This window comes from Lynx rufus, unplaced genomic scaffold (genome assembly GCF_022079265.1).
Source record: "Lynx rufus isolate CCGP_SWC_20201006 ecotype Redwood Valley unplaced genomic scaffold, mLynRuf1.p SCAF_8, whole genome shotgun sequence".
NCBI classification, from domain to species: Eukaryota; Metazoa; Chordata; class Mammalia; order Carnivora; family Felidae; genus Lynx; species Lynx rufus.
In genome coordinates, this window is record NW_025814896.1 from 51,292,479 (window position 1) to 51,317,632 (window position 25,154).

Below are 25,154 nucleotides of genomic sequence, written 5' to 3' on the forward strand. Positions count from 1 at the left end.
ACCCCAGAGAGCTCCCTTGCTCTTTTGTTATGTGAGGGCACATGGAATAGACTACTGTCTATGACCAGGAAACAAGTTCTCACCAGACATGGAATCTGCCAGTGCCTTGGTCTTGAACTTCCCAGCCTCCATAACTGTGAAAAATAAATGTCTGTTATAAACCACCCAATCTATGGTATTCTGTTATAGCAGCCTGCATGGACTAAAACAAAACTCAAAGATCACGTTTATTAATATTGGAAACTTCTGGACAGATCTCAGGAATACTCAATTATATTTATAGAAATTAAATCCAAAGCTTTTGAGAGACCTGTAAGAGTATTCTAACAGGTACTTCCAGGTTCTTTCATTAGAGCACCATAAATTTGGGTTAAAAAATTATATAGTGCTACTTTGCTGGATAACTTACTTCATTCAAAGTCAGGCCAGTTTTGGCTAAACCCTTGGTCAGAACAGATATGGCCTAGAGCAAGGTTTATCAAGACAGAATCAGGCACAAGGATGCCTTAAATCTATTTTAACTTCTCAGGTGCTCATGTAACCTCTGATCAATTATTTCCAAGGGCTATGTTCTACCTCCTAAGACAGGCCACATCATGTTTAAAGTGACTATTACAAATTTCTCTAAGCTAAACTAAATTTCATCTCTATTCTTTTGCTTTTTAGGGTTTCACAAAGTAGTCATTTGTATACATGATAATACTTAGAATATTTAAAGCCAGTTAAAGTAGATTCTCCTAGGGATTATGTACTTGGATCAACTTGTAAGGTAAAACTTTCTTATAATGAAATTTACTCATGAAAATCTTCTAAGCTGCTCACAAAGTAAAATCCTATTAAAGCCTATTTTACCTCCTGGGTTGGAATACTGTTCTTTTGGCTGGTCTGCAAATGAAGTAGTTGACTAGTATTTAGGAGCCAGATCCTATGAAAAATACTTACTTTTATTCATTTGGCAGAAGGGCATATCTCTGAACTTATCCATATGATGCAACATTATGAAATATTTCTTTAGCGTTTTCTATTTTTAAAAAACCCACTTATCATCTTCAATATACTAGGTATTGTGCAAGAGTTGGAACTTGTCTCATATTCCTCACCAATAAATGTGGAAAAATAGACACCTTTTTAACTGAATGGGGAAGCCTCTCCTGAGATGAAAATGAGATTTAAAGAGAAGATTAAGGAGAAATAAGTATAACATGAGGGGCGCCAGGGTGGCTCAGGCAGTTGGCCGTCCGGCTTCTGCTCGAGTCATGGTCTTGCGGTTCGTGGGTTCGGGCCCCACGTTGGGCTCTGTGCTGACACCTCAGAGCCTGGAGCCTGCTTCAGATTTTGTGTCTCTGTCTTGCTCTGCCCCTCCCCTGCTTGTGCTCTGTCTCTGTCTCTTAAAGATAAACATTAAAAAAATTTTTTTTTAAGTATAACATGAAAGTGATACTCTACAGAGGAAAATAATTGAAAAAGATGCAAACAACTCTACTGCTGAATCTTGAAAAATGAGTTCACAAACTGTCATCTTCCTGCTTAACTTCTAACGTTATTTCACGAAAATCTGGCTAATCACTGAAGGAACAATGCTTTGCAGAAAATTCCCAGAGTATTTATTTTTAGGAATAAATTCTAAGAAACTCCAAATAATTGCCTTCCTTCAGCAAAATTAAAAAAAAAAGTTTTTCACCAGGATTAATTACAGAGATCTTCAAGTGGACTATTCAATGAATCCTTTTAAGATGCCTATTTCTAAGGAAAGAAGTCATTCTAGAAACAGAAACTAGACTTCAGTTCTTCAGTGGCACTGAAAAATATTTTATAAGTTGTCATAAAGCAAGAGCAACAACAAAAATCTCCAAAACCAATCATAATGGGATCTTCCCAAGTGAGCCATGGCTGACAATTACATCAAGGTTTCTGATGCATCCCTTTGCCATCAGAACAGAGGTGGATTTCGTTAAAATGAAGATCAAAGTATTTCCTTGGTGAGGAAATGGGCTCATTAATGTCCAAAGATTAATGGATATTGAAGAAAATTGAAAAAGGTATTCCCGTATCTTTCCTAAGATCTGGTCTGGATAGGAAGGGCTCATAGTTAGCTGGTGTGTGCATGAACTACAGCGTTGTTTTTTTTTAAGGTAGTGGTAAAAGTACTACCTTCTGTCCAAGTGGATTCCTCTATAATTGAAGACAAACTACAATAGTTTTGCCAAAATTAGGCAATTGGAAGTGCAGAAAATATAATGTGGAACAGCACTGAATCTTAAAATCTTACTAACTGCTATTTACTTCGTGACCCTGAACAGTCATCGGCTTTCATTCCCTTTTCAATTTTAAGGGACAGGAAAGGGATCAAATAAATGTGAACTTCAAAAAGCATTGTATGAACTATAAAGGACTACAAAGATTTAGACAATTCAGAGAAAAAGTCTAGTGTGAACCTTTTATTTTGACAAAACAAATTTTTACAAATTATACACTCTAAACTCCCAAAGTTTCACTCATTTAAAATATAAGAGATGAGGCATCCTGGACCCCAAGATTTCAGGCATGAATAAAATAGTACCAGATTTTCAATTTATATAAGCTAGTTGCATTTTACATACTATAAAAGTGAAGAGAATTGTGACAAGCATTCACTAGTTTCAAATGTACCTATAAGACACGTGGGCAACTTGGGTTTTTTAACCACACAGCTTCATATTAACAAATATCTAAGTAATTGACATATATATTTCCATTAATGGCAGACACAACTCCACAAAATCAAATTATATGAATAATTTGCTTTTAATAATCTCAACTTGGAAACTGAAAAATTAGAGGAATGTATAGTTAAGTAGCTGAAAATGTTATACTTATGGCACACAAGCACATCATGACAAGGAATGCTAGAAGTTGTTCCCCTCAGGAATGAATTTGAAAATTTAAAGTATATTTTATTGAAAAGCTAATATCCTTAGTGTGAAAATCAGGTTAAATGAAGTGTTGACTCAATCTCTAAAGATCCAGTAAATTATAGATTTTGTGCAATTAGTTACTAACATACACATTTCAAGATTAATACTGATTTCAATAGAACATTTAGATAGTTCTGAAGTATCTACTTTTTATAGTTGACTTTAACTACACATGTCAATGAAATGTAGGATTCCTCAGTGGGAAGTTATAAAGCTTGTCAGGCACTAGCTACAGGTAATATGTATAGGATTCAGAACAAATGGCTGCTTTTCACCTTCAAAGAGCCCCCTTTTAATTTATACAAAATTAGACTGTTTTTACCCACATGTATGCATAAAAGTGTTTGTCAAATGTACACAGTCCATTTCCATAATCCTAAAACAAAACAGGCACACAAATGGATAATAGTTTATATGTTTTATGTTAATATTTTTGATACACCTTTAAACAAATTCAATTGCTATCTAGAGAGGTGTAACAAACTTGGTACAAATCTTTGACTTGGGAAAGTAAAGATCTAAGAACTCTCTAAACTCTGCAATTCAGTGTGATTCATATACTGGTTCACTCACTCTGCAAGCTGTTAACTCACTCCTTAATCTCTAGAGGCTGCAGGTACTTATGTTTCAGCAATTATGAGACCAAAAAGACTAAGGGAGAAGGACTTGTTAGAATTAGTCTCCCACAAAATAGTTTTGAATCTAGTTACAAATTGATTTAATATGCTTGTGAGTTAAATTTTATAATAATTATAAAGACATTTACTCTAACAAATTTGAATGAAATGTAATTAAGGACTACACCCTTAATTTTAATGAAAGGCATTTTCATTTACATACAAAGGAATTCAATAGCCAGCAGCATTTAAATAAAGATATAGTTCCATCTCTTCTCTTTTCCCTTTTATAAAGTGCTATTTTTAACTGGGTAGATTTACTATCCAGCTTTTCAGTAACTTCACTGTATGTCTCTAATAGATTCAAGGAAACACTGAAAAATTGAAAGTCGTTAGTATTAGAAGTATTTGCAAACATTGTACAAAGCACAGACTATGAATGTATTTTATTAATAAAATAAAAAGTGTACCTTATGTGAGAATCATTAAGTTGATTTAATAATTACTTCACAGAAGCATAAGCTGACTAGCATTTATGCCAATTTTTGCTAGTCCTCTAAACCAGAAAACAGCTTCTGTAGGCAATTCAACTCTAAGCACCACCAAATAGGGTCATGTCAAATAGAACAAATGATCCCCAGAATAAAAACTCTGACAAATTTAGACTGTTAGACTAGCAAAACAAATTACTGAGAATCAGAACCAGAGGCAACATTTTACTTAAAAGTACCATAGGTCATCAAGTGTTTTCTTTAAATAAAATTTTGTGTAGTCATTAATAATGTACCTTAACACTAAGTGCAGTGGTCTTAGAGACAGTTAAAAGAAAACCAGAGTACAGATTAACTTAAAAGTGAATGCTGCCTATTTCTTTAGTTCAGTAACTAAAGTTGAAATTGCTATTTAAAAAATAGCTGAGCACTACCTAATACAAACAGGATACCATTTTTACTCACATTATTCTCTAAATAGCTTTTTGTATTTCAACTTTGACCTGACCTTCAGTAGTATCTCTACTGTATCTACTCTAAAGCCAAATGTAATTAGTAAAAAACAAAAAACAAAAATCAGGGCAGTATGTAGTTTTGTTCACACTTAAAATTTCATTACAATTTGCATTTCTTGTCACTCTTGGAAGAGTAACCACTTTTAAAAACAGAAACATAAAAGCGCAACATTCCTTACTTTGCATGGCATCCAGTAATGGTAAAATCAAAGGATCCCTTAATCATCAATTCTGTACACCCAATTTAAATACATTTCCAGTCCTCAGAAACAGGGACTCCAGGGCAGAGGGGTGGCATATGGAAAAGAGGTCTAGGGCAAGGTTTGATGAAATCACTTGGAAATTTACTTCACCCAGAATGCTAGATTATGGTAATTCCTCCCACCCATTCCAACTTCCCAAGTCAGAATGCAGAATTTAACCTCTTATCTGGTCTTACTTTCTTGCCTACTCCTAGTATTCTATTCCTGAAAACAAATAAACCTAGAATTTTCTAAAAGAAATTATTTTTACCCAAATACATTGGACTTCGGTCTCAATTTGAATGAAGATGAGTGGCTTTTAAGAGCCCGGTCCTCCTCTTCCTCCTCTCCTTCCTCCAGTAGCTGCTCTGGGTCTCTGAAAGAGGGTGTAGTGTGGATAATCTGGGTTCGGAAGCGGATTTTGTTGAGTCTGGGTTTTATTCGTCCACTAGAGCTGCCGGAGGCCTTGCGACCTGGATCCTTTGCTTTGCCTCCAGCCCATCCCTCAGTCAAGTGGTGGTGGTGGTGGTGGTGATGGTGATGGTGATGATCCCCTCCATCCTCTAAGACATGTGAGAGTTTGTAGGTGATGAGGTGTGAAGGGAGCACCTTTGAAAGCCTCCATCGCCCACCCCCGCTGCCAGTGGCACTCTCTCCATCATCCTCATCCAGGGCTCCCACCAGGTTCTTGATCTCCTCAGCGATGCTCTGACTCAGGTATTGAGAGGCCTTTTTCCCACTGTAGTCCCTAATGTCCACGTCTGCGTCGTAAGCCCCCACCAGCAACTTCACCACCTCCACGTGCCCGTGCATGGCAGCTAAGTGCAGAGCAGTGTAACCTCCGCTCGTCCTGGCGTTAATGTTCACTGGCAGCTGGTGTTTGTTAGCGAAATTGACCAGCAAGGCAAGGAGCTCCTGTCTGCCATGCTTGGCGGCCCAGTGCAGGCAGGTGAAGCCAGTTATAAAGTCCCTCTTGGCCAGCAGGCCGGGCTCACAGGTGAGCAACCCTTCCAGGCTATCCCACTTGCCGTCAGAGGCTGAGAGCATCCAGGCGTGTTCCAGAGGGTCCAGCGTCACGGAGCCCCCACCGCTGCTCTCCTCCTCTGCCGACGACGAAGCGACGGATGCGCTGTCTGAGTCGCCTCCGCCTTTGCCGCGTCCTCCCCCAGAGGAGGTCCCCGCGCTGCTGCCCCCAGGACAGACGCTCCTCTTCAGCTGCGGTGAGCTGCCCATCACAAGGTCCCTAAGGTTCTGGCGCGTAGATTTTGGGGTGGTGACGCCGCCGCCGGGGGAGCTGCCCGCGTCCGTCTCCTCGCAGCCATGGGGTGGGGGCTCTAGGTCCTCGCTGGGCCCGGGGTCCGGTCCCCGGGGGGAAGGCTGGACCTCGCGCTGAGAGCTTTTCCTCCGGGCCCCGCCGCTCAGCGGCGGCCCGCTCAGGCTGTCGCCAGTCAGGCTTGGCGGCCCAAGCTCGGCAGCCGGTGTCTCCCCATGGCTCTGCTCGCAGTCTGGACCCGAGGACGCCTCGGGAGACGCCACCTCTGGGCACAAGCCGCCTTCCTGGGTCTCGACCCGGCCGTCGGGCGTCCTTGGGGCGCCGCTACTGGACTCTGGCTCTACGGTCACCGAGATGCTGGGCAGGTCACGCGAGGGCGCGGCTTCTGACTGGGGGGGTCCCTCGCAGAACCTCTTTTTAAGGTGCACGTACTTAGAGCCGTCAGCAGGGTCGGTGCGCACCGTGGCCACGGCATTGACCAGTTCCTTGAAGAGAGCGCGGGCGCGGGCGCGCTTCTCCGGCTCGCCGCCCAGAGCACCTCTGAAGTGCTGCACCAGCTCGGCGTGCCGGGCCCGGCCCCCGCGCTCCGCGAGGAAACGCAGCACGGCCTCTGGGCTGAGCTCCACGGGCCCCTCCATCCGTGGCCGCCCTGCTCCTCCCGCGGCGGGTGGCTCAACCCGGCCCCATCGCGGCCCGCTTGAAAACACTGGCTTCTGAGGGACGTAGAGTCCAATCGCCTGGCTCCAGTGGATTCTTGCCAGAGCGTCCTCGGCAGGAGACGCCGCCACCGCCTCACTGGGGCCGCGCCCCTGGGGAACACCCCCCACCCCCGACAGCCCCGCCCCTACGGCTTCACCCCGCCCCCCCAAGACCGCCCACTTCCGGTCCCCGCGCTGGCCGCTAGCGCGGCTTCAGGCCGGCCGTCGGCGGGCACGCCCCCCCGCCCCATGGCCCGCCCACTTCCGGCCTTAGCGCGGGCCGGCAATCACTGCACCCACCCGCCGCCTGCTGGCTGGGTTTTTTTCCGCGCGTCTTTCCCCTAAGGTCCTGAATCTCTTCCAGTCACTCTCCCTCTGCTTGGGTTTGTCGTCTTCTGAGGCGTCGAGGGGATACTCCTGAGAGAGGCTCCCTTCGCGCACGCGCGCAACTATTTGGCGCAGTTAATGTCGCGCGCCCTGCCTGGAGGGGCCTTAGCCCTCTGGCTTTCTGCCCTCGCGTCTCTGAGGCTACTAGACTTGGCCCCTCCCCTTTCCCCGGACACCCCTACCCCCCTCTCCCGCGGAGGCTGGCCTCGCCCGTTACACCGCCTCCGGTCCGCGCCCCGCGCGTTCAACTCTTCCCGGCGCCCCTTTGCTCCCTTCGCGGTCGGGACGCTACGCTCGGGGGCCCGGGCTGAAACCCCACTTCGCTGAGACCCCAGCCTCCGCTCAGCTCCCGCTCGGGACCATGACCTCTGAGGTGGCGCGGCATCTGGTGAGTCCCTGTCGACTCCTCACGACCCCTCCGCTGCCAAGCGCTGCCCCCTCCACCCTGGGCCCGACTCCCCGGGCCGCCGCCCCGCCTTTCCCAGGGTCCCAGCGTAACTTCCTCAGTCCGGAGCTTGGGGCCCCTTAACACAGTCAGGCCCCGTCCAGTCGTGGCCGGGATTGTGAGCCGCGCCGCTCCTCAGCTCCCATTGCCCTCTCGGCCGGTAATCCCCGGGCTCCCGAGGCCGGATGGTCCGACCCTGCTGGGAGAAGGGATTCTCTCTTAGCGCGGGAGGCAGGGAGCGGGGCTGTTCCCGCTGCCAGAAGCGGAGGCACAGGGCGGACTCCCCAGCCTCCCGACCCCACGTTGCTGGAGTGGCTGGGAGTTTTTTGCACGGCTTCTCTGTCTAGCCAAAAGTTAAATCTGAAACAGCGATTGTGGATCCATCATTTTTGTAACGGTTTTGGAGGCACAGATTAATGCAATAGTAGTGTAATATTTTACATTTGTATACTCTTCCCTTACTCTTTACGATTTGAGCCTTTTTTGTTTGTTTTTGTTTTTTGCTTTGGCACCCTTGAACCTTAAAATGATGTATGTGACTAATTTGTTCAATGTTTTATACTTTTTTTATTTTTTATTTTTTTATTTTTTTACTTTAGAGGGAGAGAGAGCAGGGGAGAGGAGCAGAGGGAGAGAGAATCTTACCCAGACACCCTGATCAGCTCTGGCCCGAGGCAGAACTGGATCCCAGGACCCTGGAATCATGACCAGAGAGGAAGAGTGGCATGCTCAACCACTGAGCCACCCAGGCACCCACAATATTTTATACTTTTAAAATCACTTATATATTTACCTCACTTGATATAGTAAGCCAGTGGTTCCCAAAGTGTGGTCACAATTATTTTTGTAACAATACCAAGCTGTTATTTGCCTTTTTCACACTCTTGCTGTTATGAGTGTAAAACGAGTTTTCCAGAGGCTACATGATGTGGAATGACCTCACCATTCTGAGGGCTAATGTGTGTACTTGTCCTTTAAAAAAATTTTGTTTAGAGGTGCCTGGGTGGCTCAGTCTCTGGGACTCTTGGTTTCATCTCAGGTCATGATCTCATGGTTGCCAGCCCCCCCCCCCACCTCCCCCTTCCGTGTTGGGCTCTGCACTGACAGCATGGACCCTGCTTCGGATTCTGTCTTTCTCTTCCCCTCCCCTGCTTGCTGTCTTTGTTTCTCTCTCAAAATAAATAAACTTAAATAAGAAATTTCTGTTTTAATTAATAACACTGTAAATATTAATGGTTGTAAGCCAGGTAAGCAAAAGCTCTATGTGGGCCTGAGACCAAAAAGTTTGGGAATTACTGGTCTAAGCTCTTAAATTAGATTGTGGAAACAGAGTTCAGATTGTAGCCTGAGAGATTAGGTGATGTGTGGAAAGTTACACAGCCAGTTTCTTTGATAGATCCTGGACAAGGATTTTTCTCCCTGATTCAGCCCAGGTCTCTGGACACTTTAGTCACATGTTTAGAGAAATATCAGTTTTTCTGTCTGAACTGCATTACAGTTGCTTTGTGTGCATGTGTGGGTGAGGAAAATATTTTATAAACTCATTCACAGTCATCTTCAGAATTAAACTTGAGCTGAAGAGATCACTTCATTTAATTGGTGTTGGATTGCTTGTCAACTGCTGTACTTATTTTGCAATAGTAAGTGTACTTTTATTTTCTAGTTAAACTTTTTATTTTGAAGTAATTGAAGATTCAGGTGCAGTCTTGCAGTTAAGAGATAATGAGAATCCTCTGTACCATTTATCCAGTTTTTTTTTAATAATAACATCTTGTAAAACCATAGTACAAGACCACAACCAGGACGTTGCCATTGATACTGTGAAGGTAAATTTCCATCATCACAGCATCCCTCAACTTTCCCTTTTATACCACATCCACTGCATTTCTACCTCACTTCCTCCTTAACCCGTGACAACCACTAATCTGTTTTTTATTTCTATAATTTTCTTATTTCAAGACTGTTATATAATGGAGTCACATAGTATATAATCTTTTGGAATTGGCTTTTTTTTCATGGAACAAAATTCTCTGGAGCTTTCATCCAGGTTGTTGGATGTGTCATTGAGTTGCTCCTTTTAATTGCTGAGTAGTATTCCATGGTATGGATATACCACCTTTGTTTGAAGGACATCTGGTAGTTCCATTGTTGGGCTACTATGAAGGAGGTTTCTATAAACATTCCAGTATAGTAATATATAATGTCACCTAATGAAAACATAAGTCTTCAGTGGATGGAACTGGAGGGTATTATGCTAAGTGAAGTAAGTAAGGCAGAGAAAGACAGATACCATATGTTTTCACTAATGTGGATCCTGAGAAACTTAACAGAAGACCATGAGGGAGGGGAAGGGGAAGGGGGAAAAAAAGTTAGGAGGGAGGGAGGGAGGCAAACCATAAGAGACTCTTAAATATTGGGAACAAGCTGAGGGCTGAGTGGGGAAAGTAGGGGATGGGCATTGAGGAGGGCACCTGTTGGGATGAGCACTGGGTGTTGTATGGAAACCAATTTGACAATAAATTATATTTAGTATATATATAAAAAAAGAAAACATAAGTCTTCAATCCTCTGGGATAAATTGCCAGGAGTGTAGTTGCTGGGTCACATGGCAGTTGCATGTTTAGTTTTAATGAGAAACTGCTAAACTGTTTCCCAGAGTTTCTGTACTGTTTTCCATTCCCACCAGAGATGTTATGAGGGATCAATCCACATCCTCATCAGCATTTAGTGTTCCTATTTTTTATTTAGACATTCTGATAGGTATATATGTATGTATGTATCACAGGTATGTGGTTTTAATTTGCATTTCCCTAGTGGCTAATGTTATTAGCATCTTTTCATGGGCTTATTTGTCATCTGTATATTCTCAAGTGAAATGTCTCTTCATTTCTTCAGCCCATTTTTGAATTGGATTTTGTTTACTGTTGATTTTAGAGTTTTCTTTTTAAATATGTTCTGGATGCTAGTCCTTTCTTGATACATAGTTTGCAAATGTTTTCTCAGTCTGTGTTGTTGTTGTTGTTGTTTCATCCTCTTAACAGAGTCTTTTGCAGAGCAAAAATTTTCAATTTCGATTAAATCTATTTTATGTTTTTCCTCCTATGGATTATACTTTTGGTGTCAAGTCTAAGAGCTCATTGCCTAACCCTAGATCTCAAACGTTTTCTTATTTTTCTCCTAAAAGTTTTGTGGTTTGTGTTTTACATTTAAGCCCATGACCCATTTTGAGTTAATTTTTGTATAAGGTATAAGACTTAGATCAAGTGTAATTTTTTGGCCTATGGATGCTCCAATACCGTTTATTGAAAATGTTGTCTATCCTCTATTGAATTGCTTTTGCCCTTTGCCAAAAAACCATTTGAACATACCTGTGTGGATCTATTTCTGGGTTCCCTATTAGCACTAGCACATAGTATTGATTCTTGTAGCTATGTAAGTTTTGAAATAGAGTAGACTTATTCCTCTCACTTTATTCTTATTTTTTCAGAAATTATTTTGGCTATTCTAGTTACTGTGCCTTTCATTATAAGTTTTAGAATAGTCTTGTCTATATCTACAGAGAATTTTGGTAGGATTTTGATAGGAATTGTATTAAATCTGTATATCAATTTAGGGAGAATTGAAGTCTCTACTATGTTGAATCTTCCAATTTATAGACATGGTATCTCTTCCAATTTCTTTATATTTTCTTTCATTTCTTTCATCAGCATTATGTAGTTTTCAGCATACAAGTCCTGTATGTTTTACTAGATTTAAACCCATTTCATTTTTTAAGCAATTGTAAATTGTATTGCATTTTTAATTTTATTGTCCACATATTCAGTGTTAACATGTGAAAATACAGTTGATTTTTGTATGTTTATCTTGTGTCCTTTGACCTTACTGAATTCATTTATTCTAGGAACTGGGATTCCTCCTAGATTCCTTGGGATTTTCTTCATAGAAAATCTTGTCATTTACACATAGAGACAGTTTTCTTTCTTTCTTTCTAGTCTGTTTGCCTCTTGCTGCCTTATTATTTTTTTTTTTAACTTTTTTTTCCCAACGTTTATTTATTTTTGGGACAGAGAGAGACAGAGCATGAACGGGGGAGGGGCAGAGAGAGAGGGAGACACAGAATCGGAAACAGGCTCCAGGCTCTGAGCCATCAGCCCAGAGCCTGACGCGGGGCTCGAACTCACGGACCGCGAGATCGTGACCTGGCTGAAGTCGGACGCCCAACCGACTGCGCCACCCAGGCGCCCCTCTTGCTGCCTTATTTATGCTGGTTAGGACTTGTAACATTATTTGAATAAGAGTGGTGAGAACAGACATCCTTGCTTTGTGATGGGGGGAAAACATTCAGTCTTTTATCACAGATGTAGATTTTTTTGTAGATGTTCTATCAAATTCACGAGGGATTTTGGTCTGTAGGTTTTTGTATTGTCTTTATTTAGTTTGGTATCAGGGTAATAATAGTTTCATAAAATTAATTGGGAAGTGTTCCCTCCTTTTTCTGGAAGAGACTGTATGTATAGTATTGGTGTTAATTCTTCCTTAAATGTTTGATAGACTTCTTTAGTGAAACCATATGAGCGTTGAGATTTCTTTTTTATAGTTTTAAAATTACAGATTTAATTTCCTTAGTTGTTATGTGGCTATTAATATTATTTCATATTGGGTGAGTTGTGGTAGCGGGTGGTTTTGTGATCCATTCCTTCTAAGTTGTTATTTTTATGTGTATGAAGTTGTTAATAATATTCCCTTATATTGATGTCTTTGGGGCCTGTAATAATATTCCCTGTTCCATTATTTTTTTTTTTAATTTTAATGTTTTATTTGTGTGAGAGAGAAAGGATGTGGGTGGAGGGGAGGGGCAGAGAGAAGGGGGTGGGGTGGGGACAGGATCTGAAGCTGGCTCTGCACTGTCAGCAGAGAGCCTGGATGCTGGGCCTGAACTCAGAGTGTGAGGTCTTGACCTGAGCCAAGTCAGACACTTAACCACCCGAGCCACCCAGGCATCCCTCCCTGTTCCATTCCTAATAGGGTTATATTGTGTCTTCTGCCTTTCTTGGTTAGTCTTGTTAGAAGTTTGTCAATTTCATTCATCTTTTCAAAGAACCTGCTTTGTTTCATTGATTTTTCTCTGTTGTTTTTCTATTTTATTTATTCATTTATTTTAAAGTTTATTTTGAGAGAGAGAGAGAGAGAGAGAGCAGGAGCAGGGGAGGGCAGAGAGAGAGAGGGAGACAGAGGATCTGAAGCAGGCTCTGTGCCTGATGCAGGGCTTGATATCACAAACCGTTAGATCATAACCTGAGCGGAAGTCTGATGCTTAACTGAGCCACCCAGGTGCCCTTGTTTTTCTGTTTTAAATATAACTGATTTATGATCTTTGTTTCCTTTCATTTGCTTGTTTTCGGTTTATTTTGCTCTTTTTCTAAGTTTTTACGGCAGACCTCAGATCATTGATTTGAGACTTCCTCATTTCTAATATATGGACTTGATGGTGTGAACTTTCCTCACAGCATGGCTTTAGCTGTGTCCCACAAATTTGGGTATGTTTTATTTTCATTTTCATTCTACCTTTATTATTTAAAGAGTTATATTAAATCTCGCTTGATACTCAGGTTTCCAGGTTTTTTTTGTTTTGTTTTTTTAAGAGAAGAGGACATCAAGACTCTGTAAGTTTTGTATTTTGCTGATGGAATCATAGCTGGTGATGGTGAGATCTGCTCTTGGCATATTGTTTCTGCCAGTCTCCAGGATGCCCCTTATTAGTAATTGCATAAGTTTTATTTCAAAAGATCTTGACTATATAGTTATATATTGCTGACTGCGATAATAGATCTTGAAATAACATTAACTACCTTTTCCTTTCTCCTGAGAAAAGCACCTATAAATTCCCACTTACCAAAACTTTTAAATGGTATCCATATTTTTTCAGTTCTTATCTGTATTTGTCATTTCCTCTTTCAGCTGCAATGCTTCAGAACTCTTATGTTTCATTTTTAGTTATCTTTCAGTGAGGATGTTTGTATCTTAGAGGCTTCCCTCATATTATTTTCCATTTCAAAGTTGTGATTCTTAATTCTTTACTTTCATGTCTTGGAATTAATGACCACCTCAGTGCTTTGATGTATTTTCATTTCATCATCTGGAGAGACTTCTTTCCTACTGATCCATATCCTATAATCATTATGGCATAATGAAAGACCAAGTTCCTTTCTCACCTTCTCTAAAACTTTTGACAATCTGTCATACTACTCGTTTGCCACTTAGTCACATGCTACCTTGTAATACTTCCTACCTTATGTTTGTATTGTTACTTAACTTTTTGCATCAATTAAATTGTAATGAGCCTTGCATTTTCCCCCTCTATTAAATTATCTGTCTTCAGGAAGAGAGCCTGTAATATTCTTTGTATCCTTCATAGCCATGATTTTATATTGTTGAGGACAGATGTTGATTATATTTTTTTTTTAATTTTTTTTTCAAGATGTTGATTATATTTTATATGGAAAATAAGTTCACCTTGAATCATTTTATTCTTGTTCAATGTTAAATGCTTAAATTATGAATTCTTGTAGGTAGCCAGGAGCTATTTCTTAGTCTACATTTATGCTTTCGTGAAGCTCCACCTTCATCCAGGCTGGACATAGATAGTGTCATACCTTTTAGGTATTTCCAGACTGATTTTGATCCTAACATAGTCCCAGACTATACCTATTTGTACTGGTATGTATGTATGTATTTCAGTGTGTGGAAGAGGAGGAAGAAGAAGGGTGCTTTTAAAATTTTATATTTTACTACAAATAGATTTTCTCTCTTTAGGAATATGTATCAGACCTCATTTTTAACCATATTAAATATAGCTTTCTCTGCTTAAGATTTTAAGTATTCCTAATACAAAATACCTGATTCTAAAAGCTCTTTTACTGGGAACTTTAATTTTTACAATTTCTTGTCATTTATTGGAAGGAAATTTGATTTAGATGATGCTGTATTTTAAAAATTTACTTAACACTTTGTAAGATATGTGTCTACTACTGGTTTGAAGATCAGGGAAGTAGGAATCACATTTATAGTTTCAATAACATAAATAAAAGATTAAAAACTCTCATTTTAAATACCTTTAAAATAAATATTATGATGTAGTAGACTGGGATATAGCATTTAGATTTTGTTAGTATTACCTTTAGTAAATATGCATGTTATGCTCTAATATTCTTCCCATTTTTGAAAATTTGTCTTTGGCAGTTACACTTATTTGAAATTAACTGCTCTTTTTTGCATTTCTTAGCAAGTACAGAGATTTTTCTTTTTTTAAAAGTTTTTTTTTATTTTGAGAAAGGGGGGGCATGCGTGGGTGAGGGGCAGAGATAGAGGGGGAGGATCCCAAGCAGGCTCCACATTGATAGCTCAGAGCCTGATGAGGGGCTTAAACTCAAAAATGCAAGATCATGACCTGAGCCAAAATCAAGAGTCGAACGCTTAATGGAATGAGCCACCCAGGCACCCCAGTCTAGAGATTTTTCATTGAGGATTTAGCTAAAATAATTTATTTTATTTATTTATTTTTTTTTAATTTTTTTTTTCAACGTTTATTTATATTTGGGACAGAGAGAGACAGAGCATGAACGGGGGAGGGTCAGAGAGAGAGGGAGACACAGAATCGGAAACAGGCTCCAGGCTCTGAGCCATCAGCCCAGAGCCCAACGCGGGGCTCGAACTCACGGACCGCGAGATCATGACCTGGCTGAAGTCGGACGCTTAACCGACTGCGCCACCCAGGCGCCCCTTAGCTAAAATAATTTAAATATAGTAGAACTCAAAGTTCATTCCAGAACATCTTCTTTTTTTTTTCTTAGGAAGACGTCTTTATTGCTAAATTTAATGGACACATTTTATTAGTTATTTAATATTTCAGAATTTCTTGTTGCTGGTCCCTTGTTTAAAACAATTCCTCCCCCTTCAAGATGTCATAACTGTAGGATTTTCTTTCTGTTTTCTTTTTTTAAAAAATTATCTCCTTATGTTTTAAATTTTATTTATTTATTTATTTATTTATTTATTTATTTATTTATTTATATGAAATTTATTGTCAAATTGGTTTCCATACAACATCCAGTGCTCATCCCAACAGGTGCCCTCCTCAATACCCATCACCCACTTTCCCCTCTTTCCTCCCCCCCCCCCCCCCATCAACCCTCAGTTTATTCTCAGTTTTTAAGAGTCTCTTATGGTTTGGCTCCCTCCCTTCTAACTTTTTTTTTCCTTCCCCTCCCCCCATGGTCTTCTGTTAAGTTTCTCAGGATCCACATAAGAGTGAAAACATATGGTATCTGTCTTTCTCTGTACGACTTATTTCACTTAGCATAACACTCTCTAGTTCCATCCACGTTGCTACAAGAGGCCATATTTCATTCTTTCTCATTGCCCAGTATTATTCCATTGCTTCTTTTAAAGGTGAATTTTGTTTGCCAGTCTTTTTTTTTTTAGAGAGAGAGAGAGAGAGAGAGAGAGAGCGAGCAAGCACGAGCTGGGGAGAGGGGCAGAGGGAGAGAGAGAGAATCTCAAGTGGGCTCCATGTTCAGCTCAGAGCCCCAGTCAGGGTTATATCCCATGATCCTGGGATCACAACCTCAGCCGAAATCAAGAGTTGGATGCTCAACTGACTGAGCCACTCAGGCACCCCTCCCTTGTTTGCCAGTCTTAAAGTTGTTCAGTATTATATTTTGGCAGCCCCCTTTTCCTTCTCTGTTTTGTTCAATTTAAATAATGTTACGTCAGATGTACAGGTTTCCCTTTGGCTCCCTATAAACCATATTATCATAGACAAATGAAGGTGTGTGATTACAGTTTTACCTAGAGAAGTCTTGAGTCCTGGAACAGTGCCAGGTGTCTTAGTACATGATCCCTTTAGACCTTGGTTTGAAGAAACATGGTTACCATATTCTCTCAGTAACCATGAATTGATTACATTGGGAATTCTAGAATTTTCAGTTTCTTTCAGTCTGTTTTTTCAGACACTAGATCATTTTAAGTTACAGAGTAAATAAATTGTTGGGGCAAATTTTAAAAAGTGAACTGGGTATTGAGGCTAGAAAGGAAGGTAAAGGCAAACAGCATGTGAAAGATTTTTGAAATGTATCCTAAGGGAGATACAAGCTGAGGAGAAGGACCCTAGGCTTTAGAATTTCACTTCTACTTCTTTCTCTTGTAGGGGAAGATGCTTGAAAACTGAAGTGACAGGAAGTGGTAGTTTCTGTGATAGGAACATGGGAGAGCTAAGGCTGTAGAACCTCTATTAGGGGAGAGGGATAAAGATATACCCTCTCAGCCAAGTTCCATTTAAGGCTGTCCCAGGTCTTTTTCCATTTAAGGAATCCTACATAATCTGATACTAAGCCTGAGACAACTGACAGATGTAAAAAAGTAAATATATGGCAGTATTTTAGAGATTGCATAGTCATCATTTAGTTAACAAAAGATAGGTCCCAGAAATGCTTATGACCAGACGTAGAAATTAGATAGGAGACACAGGATTATTTGCTGGAATATCAGACTTGAGTAATGTATTAAATTGAAAAATAAACTAAAATAATGCCATATGTTGAACAAAGTAATATATACATAGGAAGAAGAAGGGGCTACCATTGGGAAAGAAAAGATAATTGTATTTGAGATTTGGATGTGGGGTAAGGCCCTGCAGGTCCTTGCCAGGTATAATGGGTGCTCTAACCCCTTCAAGCTAGTTTCAGACAGCCTATTGTCATATGACCCAGGGGTTTACCAAAGAGAAGATGGGAGAACCATGAGACATCTTCTCTGATCTCCTTTTACCTCTCCTCTTAAGAACTAGGTCAAGTTTATCCTACCTTCTGTGTGAGCTATGCTTATAGAGACAGCAAGGAGTCCTGTTATTCTGTTTATCATGATATGTGTAGAAAGGTATTTTGTGAGTCATCTGTATGCTGTTTTTTTCATAGATGAATATAAAATGTGCACAGCCATATTTTTTTTAGTTGAATGTATACCTTTTAGCTGGAATGTTACTTTGCACTGCGGATTAAGCCAGAAATGATTGAATCAGTTTTGAAAATAAAAAGCTATCTTTGTTTTTTTTTTTAAATGTTTATTTATTTATTTTGAGAGAGAGTGAGAGCGAGTGGGGGGAGGGGCAGAGAGAGAGGGAGAAAGAATCCCAAGCAGGCTCTGCACTGACAGTGTGGAGCCCGAGGGAGGGCTCACAAACTGTGAGATCATGACCTGAGCCAAAATCAAGACTTGGATGCTTAACCAACTAAGCCACCCAGACGCCTGAACATGAGATGCCTTTTAATTGTATTTACCAATCAAGAGAAAATTCACTTAAAATTTTTTAAGGTTTTTTTTTTTTTTTAAAAACTAAAGTGAACTTTACCCATTATTTTCAATTTCTTTGTACATACTTTTACTTTTTTTAGTGGTCTAGTAATCTTTAAAGATCTTTGCAAAAGTTAAAGTATTCAAGATACATTTTTATATGGTTTTCTCCTTTGCTGCTTTGAGTAAATCCACTGGGGTAATTGGATAATACCAAATGCTAAAGTGCATTCACTGTGACAAGTACTTTAGTTGTAATATCACATTTATCTTCCCAACCCTAGGAGCTCAGAACTGTTGTTTTCATTTTGGAGGGACGAGGCTTAACTTTCTCAAATTTTGCTGAGAAGTCTTGTTTTGTTTATGTTGTCGTTGTACCTCCTTGTCCCAGGCCCTCCTACATGGCTTTGGCAGTTATTTAGTGCTCCAACAAGTTTGCGTCTGTTGCCACCATAAGCAATTAATTCTAACAGCCTTCTTAAGCCATACATTTATACTGATGTCATGTTAATTCTTCTCTACTGTGACATGGGCCATTGAGATCATTTCTAGGGGATCTCTGTTTTGGGAGAAGACAGGCTGCTTGTCATATGGTAACAGAGATTCTGTTGTATAGAAAAGAAATCTAATTTGCAGTTTCCACCTAACTCTGAAAGCCAAAAGAACTTCATACTGAATTGTAATTTGAGCAATTGGAGAAAATATTTTAATCTCCTTTTGCATTTGCTTATTTTGGTGTATATTTACTTTTTTATTGCTGCTTACAAATTATCATTTATTGTCTCAATGACCTAGTTTATCCTCACATATTCTAAGTTTTTGTTAGCCTCTGCTTTCTCGTGAATTGATTACTTATGTTTAGTTAGAAAATTTTGTTATATCTTCATAAATTAAGCTTTTTTATTGAGGTATAATTTATGTGTAGTGAAATTTACCCTTTTTTATTATAAAGTCTTAGGAGTTTTGATGAACACATACAGTGTAGTGTGTAACTACAACTATAATCAAAGATATAGAACATTTCTATCACCATTTCCATCCCCTGTTATTCCTTTGTGCTTCTTTGTAGTCCTCCTCCATCTCTGACAATCACTGATCAGTTTTCTGCTCCTGTTGTTTTGCCTTTACCAGAGTGTCCTACATATGGAATTATTGTAGCCTTGAGCTGGCTTCTTTCACTGAATGCAATACTTTTGAGATTTGTCCATGTTGTTGCATGTTCCTTTTTATTGCTGAGTAGTATTCCATTGTATGGATGTGTCACAGTTGAGTTTGTTCATTCTTTATTTGAGGAATACTTGGGCTGTTTCCAGTTTTTAACAGTTTTGAATAAAATCACTGTGTACATTCACATACAGGCTTTTATGTGAATATAAGTTTTTTATTTCATCTGGGTTGATATCTAGGAGTAAGATTGCTGAGTAGAATGGTAGGTATGTATTTAAGAAGCTGTCAAACTGTTTTCCGAAATGTTTGTACCAATTTGCCTTCCTAACAATAATGACTAAGAGCCCTTGTTGCTCTACATCTTTGACAGTATTGTTAGTTTTTTAAAAAGTCATTTTTATAGGTATATGGTCATATCTTGTAATTTATTTGGCTTTATCTAATGAGTCAGATGATGTTGAGCTACTGTCATTTGCTTATTTGCCATCTCTGTATTCCTGGTGAAGTATCTGTTCAAATATTTTCCCATTTTTAAAATTAAGTTATTGTATAATTATTGAGTTGTACAAGTTTTAAAAAGATATATATTTCTCATATTCCTTTATGATATAAATAATTTACAAATGTTTTATCAATCAAAGTATGTGTCTTGAGTTTTCATTCTCTTAACAGTGTCTTGAAGAGCAGAAGCTTTTTTGGTTTATTAGGTTCAATTTATCATTTTTTTCTTTTATGGATCATGCTTTTGGTGTGGTAGCTAAGAAGTTTTTGTCTAACCTAAGGCCACAAGGTTTTATGTATACAATCTGTTTTGAGTTAATTTTTGTATATGTTACCAGTTCCTTTTTTGTTTTTGTTTTTGTTTTTTGGGGGCAGATATCGGAATCTTAATTATTCTGGCACCAGTTTTAAATTTTTTTTTAAATGTTTATTTTTTTTTGAGAGACAGAGACAGAGTGCAAGTGAGGGAGGGGCAGAGAGAGAGAGAGAGAGAGAGAGAGAGAGAGAGAGAGAATCCAAAGCAGACTCCAGGCTCTGAGCTGTCAGCGCAGAGCCTGACGTGGGGCTTGAATTCATGGACTTCGATATCATGACCTGAACTGAAATCTGATGCTTAACTAACTGAGCCACCCAGGCGTCCCTCTGGCACCATTTTTAAAAAACACTATCCTTTCCACATTGAATTGCATTTGCACCTTGTTGGAAATCTACCCTCCCCTCTCCTTTGACTGCTCTGGCTCACATCACTCTCTTTCCTTCATGATATTGACCACACTTTGCTTTCTTGTTTAACTGCCTCCTCTTCTCTAAGCTCCTTGAGAGGAGGAGCTTTTGTATGGGACCAAGGATAGAAAGGGTATCCAAGCAGAGGTAATGATAATTGCTGGGGTAGAACTTTGACATGTCTGAAAACATGCCAAAAGGGGTCATCAAGAACAACATGAAGCTGCAGAAATAGATGGTGGTCAAATCCTGTAGGACCTTAGTGAGGCCATAGTACCAAAGGAGACTATGGTCTAGGACAAAAGGATTGGCATAGAGAGGGAACAGGGCATCATCACACTGCGATACTCCTTTTTGCCAAAGTGTATAAAAGAGGGGCAATAAAAAACTTCATTTATTTATTACCTGTGTCATGTTTCACAGCTCCCTAAAGAGTTCTGCCCACTGCTTTTCTTGGGTTAAAATGGATTAAGCCTTCCTTACGTATTGGTTATTTTAGTCAGAATATAGTAATATTTTACTAAATTTACATGTGACTAAACTTTTCCCAGAGGAGATTTGCGAGAGCTGTGTTTCAAGGATTCCTGTCACTAATGGATACCTCTTGTAGCACAAAACCTGGAGATGGCCTGGTTGACCCTTTACTCCTCATTGCCACTTCCAGATCATTCTCCTCTCCTCCCTAAACATTCTCTCTTGACTTTCAATCAGCTATCCCACTGTATACTCACTATCTCTCTGTTACATTCATCTCTGAAACTTATCTGCCTCCATGCTTGATGGTGTAGGTACTGGCTCCCTGTGATTCTCCAACATTAGATCTGTGGTAATTCTATGGGATTTCAGTATCCACATGGATTATCCTTTCAGTACCCTGCCTTTCAATTTTTGGCCTCTTTTCCTTCAATGTCTTGTACTCTGTCCCTGCTTTCACCTGTCCTTCTTGTGGTTAATATCTTGACCTTGTTATTCCCTGTAAATGCAGCCCCTCCAGGCAGTCCACTCAGCCACACCTCCTACCTTTTCTGTTTACTCCCTGTGGTACCAAGTCCCACAATTCTTTGACCTGACCTGTTGTTCCTACTACCTTTTCCCTTCCTTCATGTCTTCCATGCTCTTTCCCCTTTTTGCCCAGTTGTAAGTCCTTCCTCATAACATTTATAGTCATTTCCTTGCGTGTCTCAGTTCCCTTCCTTGCTTCATCATTCTCCACTGGCAAAAGCCACACACAGTGAAATTATACTATCTCCAGACTGTGCTCATGCAGCCTCACAGCTGAATAAGATTGAGGGTAATCATGCTGAATGGTCTCACTCTTAAGTCATGACCACTGGACTCCGGAGGCCTTGGTGCTGCGTGAAAATTGTACCACATTTTCTTCATTTATTTGCCCTCTAATTCTTCTAGATTAAGGATCTTCTCGATTAAGGGTTTTCTTTATAGGGTCAAATAGTATTTTCAGCGTTGTAAGCCAGATGGTCTCTCACAACTATGCAACTCTGTTGTGGCCTGAAAACAACCACACACAATACGTAAAGGAATGATAGTGGCATACTCTCTCCTCCCCCAAAGGCTTTCTTTACCTGTCTTCCAGGATTCCACATATATCTGGATTTCTTTCACCCTCTTTGGCTGATCTTTCTCAGTCACTTAGACTGGTTGCTCCTCAGTTCCCTAGCCTTTAAATGTTGGAGTTCCCCCAGCGTTCACTTCTGTGATCCCTTCTCTTTTCTAAATACCTTTTACTCCGTGGGTGATTTCATCTCTTCCTGTAGCATTGACTACTTGCCGTGTACTGATGACTTCAGAATTTTCACCTGTGGTCTAGAGATCCTTCACTCTCAACTTGTCTATCCAGCTACCTACCTAGTACCTCCACTTCAGCATCTAGTAGGCATTTCCAATTTAATATGTTTCAGAGAGAACTCCTGACCTTCCACAGTCCTCATTCTATTGTCTTCCCAGTTCCAGTAAGTGGAAGCTCCCTCCTCCATGTTGCTCAAATAAAAAACTTGGAAACCATTCTCTATATCTCTTTACATCCCACATTGAACATTCAACAAGTTCTAATTTTTTTTTAATGTTTATTTTTGAGAGAGACTGAGACAGAGCTCACGTGGGGGAGGAGCAGAGAGAGAGACACACACAGAATCCAAAGCAGGCTCCAGGCTCTGAGCTGTCAGCACAGATCCCAATGCGGGGCTCGAATTCACAAATGGTGTTATCATAACCTGAGCCAAAGTCGAAGTCTTAACCTACTGACCAGCCAGGTGCCTCTCAACAAGTTCTACTTTTGAGGTAGATCCAGAATTTAACCATGTCTTAGCTCTTACATCATTCACATTCTGCCATGATCTCTTTTCTTGAATTAACATAGTAGCTTCTTAACCAGTCTGTTTCTGTGTTGCCATTATTTTTTTGAATTTTTAAATTTTATTTAAATCCAAGTTAGTTAACATATAGTGTATTAATTTCAGGAGTAGGATTTAGTGATTTATCACTTGCATATAACACCCAGTCCTCATCCCAACAAGTACACTCCTTAGTGCCCATCACCCAGTTAGCTCATTCCCCCTACCCAACACCCCTCCAGCCAGCCTCAATTTGTTCTCTGAATTTAAGAGTCTCTACGGTTTGCCTCCCTCTTTTTATCTTATTTTTCCTTCCCTTCCCCTATGTTCATCTGTTTTGTTTCTTAAATTCCACATATGAGTGAAATCATATATTTATCTTTCTCTGACTGACTTACTTAGCATAATACACTCTAGTTCCATTTGCCTTGCCATTCTTTAGTCTACTCTCAACATAGTAGCTGTAGTGAACTATTTAATACAAAGAGAAATCATGTCTCTCTTATGCTAAAAACTCTTCAAAGTCAGTCCTTACATAATTTGGCTCTCATTTCTCTCTGACCCCTCTGTATCTCCCTTCCTCCCCTGCAGCCACCAGCCACATTGGCCTCCTTGATGTTCCTCATACCAACAGCAACATCTGCCTCAGGATCCTTGCAATGGTTTAATTCCTTCTGCCTGGAATGCTCTTCCTCCAGATAGCCCCTTCATCTGCTCTCCTCCCTTAACTCCTTCAGGTCCCCTAACTCCTACGTCTTCAGGACGTACTTACCACCTTTCCAGTTAGGCCTTCCCTAACCTCAGGGCACCTGGCTGGCTCAATCAGTAGAGCATGCAACTCTTGATCTCGGGGTTTCGAGTTTGAGCCAACGTTGGGTATAGAGATTACTTAAAAAAAGTAAAATCTTTAAAAACAAAACCAAAATGATATCTCCTCACTCATGCCACCTCCACATTTCCTGTCCCCCTTTCTTGTCTTATTTTTCTTTATTGTGTTTATTATTCTCTTTTATTAGCAGTGTCTGCTTTATGCCTGTCTTTCCCTAACTGGAATGGAAGCTCCCTGATGGCCAGGACTTTTTTCTGTTTTGCTCAGTTATACTTACCCCATACCTAGGATAGTTCCTGGAACATAGTAGTCATTCAGTACATATCTTTTGAATAAATGCATTTTTATAGATATTTGAAAAATACTTATATTCTATTAGTCTCTATTAAATTCACATAAATGATAATATTAATGGTTATCAAGAAGAAAAGGTAGTATTCTCTTCCCTCTAAGAATCAGACTCCAGGTGTTTGTCCATATGCATAAATAATCTGTAACCATGGTGTCAATACAGTTTTTTTTTTTTAATTTTTTTTTAACGTTTATTCATTTTTGAGACAGAGAGAGACAGAGCATGAATGGGGGAAGGTCAGAGAGAGGGAGACACAGAATCTGAAACAGGTTCCAGGCTCTGAGCCGTCAGCACAGAGCCTGACGCGGGGCTCGAACTCACAGACCGTGAGATCATAACCTGAGCCGAAGTCGGCTGCCCCACCGACTGAGCCACCCAGGCGCCCCTATACAGTTTTATATTCTTATTTTGCTACTTAATATCACATCATGTCATTAATCTTAATTTTCCTAACTATCACTTCCAATTTTTTGTAAAAAAAGTATTTCAACATAGACTTATATGGAACTTCTTCCTTTTTAAAAAAAAGATTTATCTTTTTCTGACTTGTAAAAATAGGATAATACTTTCTAAACTGCAGCCTGTTACTAGTAATATATAGCATTAACTATGTTCAGTCTAAAAATCAAGCCTGACTGGCTTAGTGAGTTAGGCTGAATTTTTAGTGCTCTAAAATGTGGAAGAATTACCAATATGGATGAATTCCAGTCTTAGGGAATCAGTGGCAACTTCAAGAGAAATGGGAATTATCACTTTATTTATTTATTTATTTATTTATTTATTTATTGTTAATGTTTATTTTTGAGAGAGAGAGAGACAGAGAGAGAACATGAGTGGGGGAGGAGCAGAGAGAGAGGGAGTCACAGAATCCGAAGCAGGCTCCAGGCTCTGAGCTGTCAGCATAGAGCCCAACGCAGGGCTTGAACTCAACGAACTGCAAGATCATGACTTGAGCCAAAGTCGGATGCTTAACTGACTGAGCTACCCAGGTGTCCCACCACTGTATTTATTTTTAATAATCATGTAAAAGTTACCTTAGATTAATTATACACTTGACTGAAGACTTCAGTGGTTATGTAGAATCTCCTTGAGGGATCCAGAGCGCTCATGAAAACCTTAAACTCAGTATTTCCAAAATTGCATCAAACCAGTGCTGATTTATCTCATTTTCTTTCCTGCCTCACAGTAACATCTACTAAATTACCACCTTTGAAGGTGGGCATGGCTTCACTCTAAGGCAGAGTGGATGTCCAGCCCCCTGT

At 40.1% G+C, this 25,154-nt stretch overlaps 2 protein-coding genes across 4 annotated transcripts in view; one reads left to right on the plus strand and one right to left on the minus strand.

Annotated features, from left to right (window-relative positions):
- Positions 1–2,441: 2,441 nt before the first annotated feature.
- On the minus strand, positions 2,442–6,740 carry SOWAHC (sosondowah ankyrin repeat domain family member C). Its single transcript, XM_047068720.1, has one exon. The coding sequence runs from the start codon at positions 6,728–6,730 to the stop codon at positions 5,087–5,089; it is 1,644 nt and encodes a 547-aa protein (XP_046924676.1). The 5' UTR covers positions 6,731–6,740; the 3' UTR covers positions 2,442–5,086.
- Positions 6,741–7,180: 440 nt separating this feature from the next.
- Positions 7,181–25,154, plus strand: part of SEPTIN10 (septin 10) — a 66,263-nt gene continuing 48,289 nt past the window's right edge. The window contains exon 1 of one of the 3 annotated variants that reach the window (XM_047069239.1): positions 7,181–7,565. In XM_047069239.1, coding sequence (XP_046925195.1) covers positions 7,539–7,565 — 27 coding nt within the window. In that variant the 5' untranslated portion in view covers positions 7,181–7,538. Of the gene's footprint in view, positions 7,566–13,083; positions 13,160–25,154 lie in introns of those variants that run through there. The other 2 variants (XM_047069237.1, XM_047069238.1) reach the window with 2 other exon arrangements.